General features: G+C 44.1%; 1 protein-coding gene across 3 annotated transcripts in view; it reads right to left on the reverse strand.

The window, feature by feature from the left end:
• The window catches only part of Rpap3 (RNA polymerase II associated protein 3), a 32019-nt gene that overhangs the window by 14230 nt on the left and 8569 nt on the right, over positions 1-9220 (reverse strand). For all 3 annotated transcript variants that reach the window (XM_021183488.1, XM_021183490.2, XM_021183491.2), the window contains exons 5-8: positions 7218-7345; positions 4106-4227; positions 3205-3275; positions 1194-1322 (exon numbers count right to left, since the gene is read on the reverse strand). In XM_021183488.1, the coding sequence (XP_021039147.1) occupies positions 1194-1322; positions 3205-3275; positions 4106-4227; positions 7218-7345 (450 nt within the window). The remainder of the gene's footprint in view (positions 1-1193; positions 1323-3204; positions 3276-4105; positions 4228-7217; positions 7346-9220) is intronic.

Consider the following 9220-nt stretch of genomic DNA (forward strand, 5'->3'; position numbering starts at 1 on the left):
CAGGGTTTCTCTGTGTAGCCCTGGCTGTCCTGGAACTCACTCTGTAGACCAGGCTGGCCTTGAACTCAGAAATCCGCCTGCCTCTGCCTCCCAAGTGCCACCACACCCAGCACACATTTTTTTCAGTGCTGAGATTTATTAATTTTTATTTATTTTATGTGTACGAGTGTTTTGCTGCATGCCTATCTATCTACGTATCCTGTGTGTGCCTGATGTCCAAGGCCATGAGAGGGTATGAGGTCCCCTGAACTTGGAATTACAAAAATGGCTGTGAGCCGTGATGCGGGTGCTGGGACTCGAACCCAGGTCCTATGCTCTTACCAAGTGAGCCATCTCCCAGCTCCAATGTAAGTTAAACTAGATTGAAAATAAATTACAACCAGTAACCTCGTATGTGCATTTTAGGGACCTCTGTGGACCCACAAAAGGCAGTAAGTTCATTAAATTAGGGACTAGAGAGACGGCTCAGCAGTTAGTGACACTTTGTGGAGGACCTGCAACCCCTCAGTCTTCTGAGGGCACCAGGCGCGTGCGCAAGTGTGCGTGCATGTGCGCAAACAAATGTGTACTTTATGTTTATCGAATATAAAATAAATATCTATCTTTAAACTTCATTTATTTACTTTTGTTTTTTGAGACAGGGTTTCTCTGCATAGCACTGGCTGTCCTGGAACTCACTCTGTAGACCGACTGGCCTCAGAGATTTGACTTCTTCTGCCTCCAGAGTAACAGGATTAGCAGCGTGTGCCACCATGCCTGACTATGAAATTAAATTACACTGAAGTATAATTAGGTCATTTCCTCCTTAAAAATTCACTAAATCTTCTCAATTGAAAATATATAAATTTCAGTCAGAAAGTTCTGCATGAATTATAAGCACATTATAAAAATAAACTATAACTTGTCTCTATTAGATTTATAATTACCTACATATAAATACATATAGTTTGATCCCTAAACCTAAACACGCTTATAGCTATTTTGCATGTGATTATTCTTATGTATTAAGGCATCAGTAACTCAGATGTTGAATAAGTAGCCTCCAGATATTTTAGTATACTTAATTTCCACTTCCTACTCAAAAAAAAAAAAAAAAAAAAAATTGAGGTTAGAGACAGAAATTTAATTAAATACAAGAAAGTAGGAGTCGCCATGGGCAGGGCAGACCCACGGCAAAGAGCCCCATCGCTTACCAGGTCTTTCTCCGCGATGGCCTTCTGCCTGCCCTGCTGATCGCCCTTTGGTTTGCTCTCTGCTGCAGCTGGCTTACTCTCGGCGGCAGCAGCTTCTTTAGGACCTGAGTTTTCCTTGGACGTCAAAGCCTAGGAGACACAGCACTCAACTAAAATAAAACAAGTAACGCAAGACGCGTCCATATTAGACTTGAAATGTAAACTGCTAAAACATGTTACAATTTCTTTATACTCAGATAATTGGAATACTTTGTATTCTAACTCATTCTTACTACTTACTAAAGTAAAAGCAATACATATATATGTACATAAAACAAATGTAATATTCTCCACATTTGAGCTAAAATAAGCAGTATCCAGCAAATATAGTTGGCATTTACTAATCTACAAATATTTGCCAAATCGCTACACAGTCCAGGCACTGTTCTAGGTGCTGTTTTTCAAACATGAAATAACTGAGATCACATTACTACATTTCCCAAATTTATTGTTCAGTTATTATTTGACCTAATAGATAAGAAAGTACACTTGGCAACTATAATGAAGATGAGATTCTAATCAACAATTTATGTGCAGTAAATGATATTTAAATCAGATTTCCTCGGTCACGGACACTTCTCTCCTAACATGCCAAGATGGCAGAACAGCTACAGCTTTAAGGGAAGGCCAAGTGACAGAAGCCTGCCAGGCCCTGCACTGTCAGACACTCACTTCACAGCTGAGTACTGGCTACCACCCCTTTCTTTTTGAGACGTGCTCTCAGACTGGCCTCAAGTTCATTATGGAGCACAAGCTGGCCTCAAACTCAGGCTCTGCTGCCTCCCTCCACCTGGGCTGGGATTACTGGAGCCATCCGGAAACCCGTGTCCGCTGTGCTCCTACTGCTAGGAGGTTAGGCCCTCACTAACATGCAGCTCACTCAACACAGAGTGACGGAATATGCAGGCATGGATCACAGAGATAAAGCATACACACACACACACACACACACACACACACACACACACTGGTCAGGGCGTAACCCAAAGCTGGGCTGGAGACGCTTCAGTGGTCAGAGGCACCGCTGCTTTTACAGAAGACCCAGGTCCAGGTCCCAGGACCCACATCAGTGGTCCACAACCACCTGTATGTAAACAATTTTACATACCACCAGTTCCCAAAGAATTTTATGCCCTTTAATGAACACAGACATGCACATAACTGAAAATAACATAAATCTTAAAATTATTTCAACTAAAAAATATTTCTAAAAAAAGAAGGAAAACAATTTAAAACTGTCCTTGGAGGAAAAGCAAGCAACAGCCTTGGAAATCTCAGCCAACTCTTTTCTTAAAAACCATATTTTATTTTTATTTTATATAGCATTACAATTTACATATAATAAAATGCCTTGATGGAGTTGTAGGTAGAATTCAAGGAAAATAAAAATTTAAAGAATCACTTTCTCTAAGTGGGTCAACAAGCTAACCTGTAAAGATATTTCCCCTCGAGGGGTCTGCATCACTGCATCACTGTGTCGCTACATCACTGCATCACTGTATCACTGTATCGCCTCTGCCTTACCGGTCTGGTTAAACTGAATAGTACATGAAATAAAATCATAATATTTATGTCTAATTCCAATACCTGGGTGACTGAGGCAGGATGACTGCTTCAAGTTTGAAGCTAGCCTGGGCTAAATATGGTGAAATCATAAAAAAAGAAATCTATTTGGAGGCAGGGAGCTGATGAAACAGCTCAGTGGTTAAGAGTACTGGCCGTTCTTCCAGGACCCAAGTTCAATTCCCAGCACTTACACGGCAGCCCTCAACTGGCTATAGCTCCAGTATCAGGAAATCCAATATTCTTTTGATTACCACAGGCACCAGGCTCACATGCACACAGGCAAAATACTCATACACAGAAAAATAATATATTTTTTTTTAAATCTCAAGAATATACAAAATCTAAGGACCGTTCACTGCCATGACATAAAACTCAAACCTAATGCACTTACACGGTTATAATTTACCTGATTAATCTTCCTGAGTTCATTTGTTGCTTCAAAGTTATCTGGCTCCAGTTCTAACACTTTCTCATAATCTAAGTAAGACAGGAGAGAGGGCGTTTGGAAGAGGACGGTTTTACAACCTGTGCAAGCCACAGCCACCAGCCACAGGTGACACCCAAGCAGTCACTCTACGGTTAAATGACCAATGACAACTATTGCGCTCCTAATCACTTTTAATTCTCTCCCAGGGCAGACAAAACCCTAAGGAAGTCCTTTCACAAGCCATGGCCCACCAGCCCCAGGGGGTTATGCCATCAGGAAGCACAGAGCAAAACCCACGCACATAAGTTCTAGCCCTACTTTGTCATTATTACGCAGGTCTTGTTATGGAATAACAAGACAGAATTTACTATAAACAACCGTGCTGTGCTTGCCTCCTGACTCACTACAGCCAAGATGACTTCATCGCTCTTTGCAGATGAGAACTGAAGGTCAGAGGCATGAGTCATTGCTGTGGCAATGTCCAATTACGTAAAAATGAAACAAAGTCTGACCAGTGCCAAACAGACGTTCTTCTCCAAAATAAGATAGCTTTTAAATTTCAAATAAAAAAAGGGGGTGGGCTGGGGGCTTAGCAGGTCGAGGCATCACCTGTCAAGCCTGGGCCTCTTCCACCAGTGGAAGGAGAGAACCAACTCCCTCCAGGTGTCCCTGGCTTCCACTCACACTGTGGCACCCGCCATGAATTTACTCGCACCTGTATGGTTTTTAATTATAAAAAGAAAAAAATTAAAATTGCCAAAACAGCAAGCTTTGTTCAAAACGTTCCGTAAAAAGAGCACTGTGCTGACGTGGTGTTCTCTGTGTACTGAGAGCTAAATCACTAAAGAAATACGTGAGGAGGACCCTCGGAGAGGAATACCTTTTCTGGCGTCCTCCAACTTCTGCAGAGCAAACCGAGCTGCACCTCGCCTGCCGTAAGCCTTGGTGTAAGTCCTGCTCAAGGCGATTGCCAAGTTACAGTCAGACTCAGCCACAGCAAACCTGAAATGCAAAACAATTAAAAGCCGATTTACTTCCCAGGTACACGCACTTCTGCCCCTTCTTTTATTTAATTAAACTCAAAAAAGATCTCTTCCCTCACCCTACCCCAGTGCAGGGAACAAAACTCAGGACTTTGCATATGCACTACTATATATGCTACTATATACTCTACTATAGTCACTACTGTATACAATATTATATATGTCCACTATTGTATGTGATACTATGTATATTCACTATAGTACACTACTACTCAACACACCCATCTATAGAAGCAGTGATTTGGGGTTTTTTTGAGACAAGTTCTCACTATGTAACCCTAGGTGGCCTAACCTGAAATTCAACATGTAGACCAGGCCTGCCCTGAATTCCCAAACTTAGAGATCTGCCTGCCTCTGCCTCCTGAGTGCTGGGATTAAAGGTGTGTGCCACCACGCCAGGCAAGTTCTGTGTTTTTGTGGGATTTCAAGACTCTATAAGAAAAAAAGAGACAAGCTACAGAAATGTCATAAGACAGCTGCTGAGCTGCTTGTGGGGCAGCACTCGGGAAGCAGATGCAAGGGGATTTCTAAGTTCGAGACCAGCCTGGTCAATAAAGCTAGGATAACCAGGACTACACAGAGAAACCCTGTCGCTAAAGAAATAAACAAACAAACAAACAAACAAACAAATGTCAAAGAGTTATGCTTCCAGAGTAAAGAACTTTTAAAAAATCAATATACATCTAATAGGAAATGGGCAAAATACAAAACAGCATTCCACAGGAAAGAAAAATTTTAAACATGACTACTTATATAAAAAAGATGTCCAATGTCATTAATAGCTTAAAGAATACACAGGCTGCTAGTCATGATGATGCATGCACACCTTCAATGCCAGCTCGGGAGGCAGAGGCAAGGCTGGAGTTCAAGGTCAGTCTGCTCTGTATAATAAATCCCAGGCCAGCCATCACTGCATAATAGGAACTTATCTCAACCCACAACAGAAAAGGAAACTACTTCTCCCACCAAAAAGGAAAAACAAAAACAAAAACAAACAAAAACAAAACAAAACATAGGCTTGACATACAGCTCAACAACAAAGTGCTCGCCTAATGAGACTGCATGAGACCCTACATCTGATTGCTTCAGAGGACGGGAGGGAATCAGACACAGGACTGTGGCTCATCTGCAGAGTGCCTGCCTAGCAAACACGAAACCTGGGTTCAATCCCAGCCCCACAACTGGGCATGATGAGGCACACCGGTAAAGAAAGGTGGAGGAAGGCAGGCGGATCTCTGAGTTCCAGGCTAGGCTGCTCTACAGAGGGAGTTCCAGGGGCTACACAGAGAAACCCTGGGGGATTGGCGGGGGGGGGGGGGGGGGGGGGGGGGGGGGAGGTAGCAGGGAGAGGACCAGAGGTGCAAGGCTATCCTCAGCTACACAGAAGGTTAGAGGCCAACCTGGGTTAGAATCCCTATCTTTAAAAAGAAAGGAGAAGAGAAGAGAAGAGAAGAGAAGAGAAGAGAAGAGAAGAGAAGAGAAGAGAAGAGAAGAGAAGAGAAGAGAAGAGAAGAGAAGAGAAAAACCATTTTATACCCAGTAAACACCTAAGAAGCCCGATCTGCGCCCATGCTGCTAAGGAGTCAGAACAGACACTCTCTGTAATGCCAATGGAAACAGGAAGCAGCCCAGAAGGCTACGTGGGCTTTCGCCACCTTTTCCACCTACTACGGTGTGCAAAGTGCTCAGCATGAATGAGCGACTCGCAGCACTCCTGGCTTTGTGTGTTGAGGCAGGCAGACCCTTCTGAGTTGCCCAGGCAGGCCTTAAATCTAGGGTCCTTCTCTGCATCTGCTTCTGAGTATCTGGAATTACAGGCCTGTCAGCAGGCCTGTATTACCCTCCATAACTTAAAAATGTGATATATGTATTATAGTAACAACAGAAAGATCTCAAAGCCTAGCTAGCATGGTGATAAATACCTTTAATCCCAGCACTCAGGAGACAGGGCAGGAAGATCTCTGTGAGGCCAGCCTGGTCTACAGTGAGTTCCATGCCAGTTAGGGGCACAGAATAAAACCTTGTCTCAAAAAGAAAAAAAAAAAAGAAAAGAATAAAAAGAAAAGGAAAGAATTAAAAAGAGAAGAGAGAGCAATGTCATTTCTATTTCCAAATAACTACAGCAGTGGAAATGTCTTCCTGCTGAATGCTTGTCTTTAGAAACGCCCGCACTAGGTCAGTTTACGTGCATGTAATGTCCCCAACATTAACTGTGCACTTCAGAGCCGGCAGAATGTAAAGATAAGCAACTATTGCAATATAATTTAAGTTTACCATAGAAAGGTCTGCAGAGTAAATAGCAAAGACAGTTTTTCAAATAATACGAAGAAATTAACACCTAAGAACTTAACAAATTAGTTTTTCTTCTCTTTTCTGCCTCCCTCTCTCTCTGCCTCTCCCTCTCGGCCCCTTGCTAGTGCTGGGAGCGAGTGAACACAGGCTTCAAACGGGATAGTCAGGAGTCTCCAGCCCTCCGCCACAACAACTTTTTAAAAATGAATTAGGTAAAGAACATCACTACTTGACTTCCGTGGGAGAGACTCCTTGGTACACCAACTCAGAGCGCTTGGTTAAGACCCAAATGTTTACAATGAATGAAATACATTACTCCATAAGGGAGTGGCCTACAGGAATTTGCAGGGTGAGAGAAATGCGGCGGTGTGCTTTCTTTCAATCTCTTCTGCAGTTTATGAAAAGCCTCTTGGAAACCTCCAGGCAGGCAGGCTGGTGCTGCCTTTGATCACAATAGGGAGGCAGAGGCCAGTGGATCTCAGGTCTACACAGAGTTCCAGACTGTTACAGAATGAAACCTTGTCTCGAAGAAGAAAAAAAGAAAGAAATAGAGAAGAGAGAGAGAAGAGAAGAGAAGAGAAGAGAAGAGAAGAGAAGAGAAGAGAAGAGAAAGCAAAGCAAGCAGAGAGAAGCCCACTGCACACACAGAGCCCTCACTTTTTCAGTCTGAAGTAAGCTGACGCTCTGTTTGTTGGCAGCACGGGATTGTAGGGGTCAGCATCCATGCCTTTCGTGTAGCATTCAATGGCTTCATCGTATTTTCCTTGCTTGAAGTACTTATTGCCCTGCAAGAAAAGAGAATCAAGCAATAGGGTACAATCCCAGCACTCTGCTAGAAGACTGAGGTGGTCAGCTCAGCGCCACCAGTTCCCAGACAGTCAGCTCAGGGAAACCTAACAAAGGCAGCGCTACAGTGTAACCTGAAAAGGAACCGGAGCCTTTCAGAGCCCTGAGGATGCAGGACTAAACACCCAGTACTTTAGATTCTGCTCCCAGGTTGGCACGTTCAGGGGACCAGGGGACAACAGGACACCTGCTAAGTGTCCTAAAGCTGATTTCAGAAAGAGGTCACAGAGATCAGAGGCCGGCCTGTAAGCCATTCACTCTACAGTGAGGAGAGTCACGTCTTCAACAAGTCCTTGATGTGTGACAAGATGCCACAGTGATAGAACACAGAGAATCGGGAGACCATAACTTAAAGAAAAAACACTGATTTTTATTTCTGTCCACCTGTTTGGGTGGCCACACACCCAGCAGGAAGTTCATCCAAAAGTCAGTATGATTGGTAATAATAAGGACCAACGGGATAGACTCTTAGACAGACAGACAGACAGCAAGCCGGGGTCTTACAGCTGCCCCCTTAGCCTTAGCCCTGAGTGTGAGCTACCAACAAGCCAGCAGGACACTCACAGCAACACTGCCGTACTAGAACCACCCCCTCCACTTCTGCCTCTCAGTGCTCACAGCCTTCCTTCACATCTGGGCTTGTTCTACCATCTCTCTTCAAGGCACTGTGGGCATCTATCAGCGACTATAATCCCAAGCTGTTTTCCTTTTCATTTATTCCACTTTCCAGGACTGTTCTTGGGCTCTGCCAGAGTGTTGATGTGTGACTATCACCACCTTCCTTTCAGTCCACGGGCTCTCAGATAAAGATGATAAAACCACATGTACTGGCAACCTGTGGCTCTGACGCGTTATTAAAGGCGGCCGTGAGCTTACCCCACAACCAGGACAGACAGTGGGTCCTAGTCCTCTGCCACTGCCAGGCGCTGCCATCGCTTTAATGATTCACCAACATCACAGCTCTCAGGACCACAGGCCTGGCTACTGTGAGTCCCCATCGCAGGAACAGCAATCCTCTATGCATTTTATTAATTTCATACGGTTTGATGTCTCAAATAATGACATCCCTCCTCCAGACTGCCTTCAAATGACAACCCACCAAGCGATAAGCTCAGGTCCTCTCATGTCCCACTTGGGAAACACAGGTAACACTTCTGGTCCCAGCATAAAAAAAAAAAATATCTCCATGTCCCAGTTCAGCATCAGACCCTGAAGATCAAGGAATTGACCTCTCACAGCAAATAAGGCAGGACAGAAAGATGGAAAATTATTGATACATGAGATGGGACGGAACCTTTCACCCCAGAGTCTCTGATTAAGAGATATTTTTGCTAGCTGAGAGGCAAAAATTCTAGGACAATTAACGTTTGCTGTGAAGGTGGCTAACATAAATATAATATTCTCTTACGTTAAAATAGCAATGTCCCACACTTAAAGCCTGAATGTATATGACCTTGGGTGGGGTCTGATTTCTTCCCTAGACAGGATTTCCTGAGGATCCACTAGCAGTAAACTCCTACAGTGTTACCGACCTCCACTCTGCTTACAGTGGAGATGGCCACCTTCCTGCATCGCTGTGTGGTTCATTCTCTCCCTCGTCAATACCACTTCTGTCAGGGGCCGCCACCTCATTTCCGGTTCTTCGCAATCCTTCAACAGCACCTTCAACCCCACCAAAATCCTGCATCTGACTGTCAGGCACACAGCCAAGCTCTGGACTGTGTCTGCATCTGACTGTCAGGCACACAGCCAAGCTCTGGACTGTGTCTGCATCTGACTGTCAGGCACACAGCCAAGCTCTGGACTGTGTCTGC

This window comes from Mus caroli, chromosome 15, assembly GCF_900094665.2.
Source record: "Mus caroli chromosome 15, CAROLI_EIJ_v1.1, whole genome shotgun sequence".
NCBI lineage: Eukaryota > Metazoa > Chordata > Mammalia > Rodentia > Muridae > Mus > Mus caroli.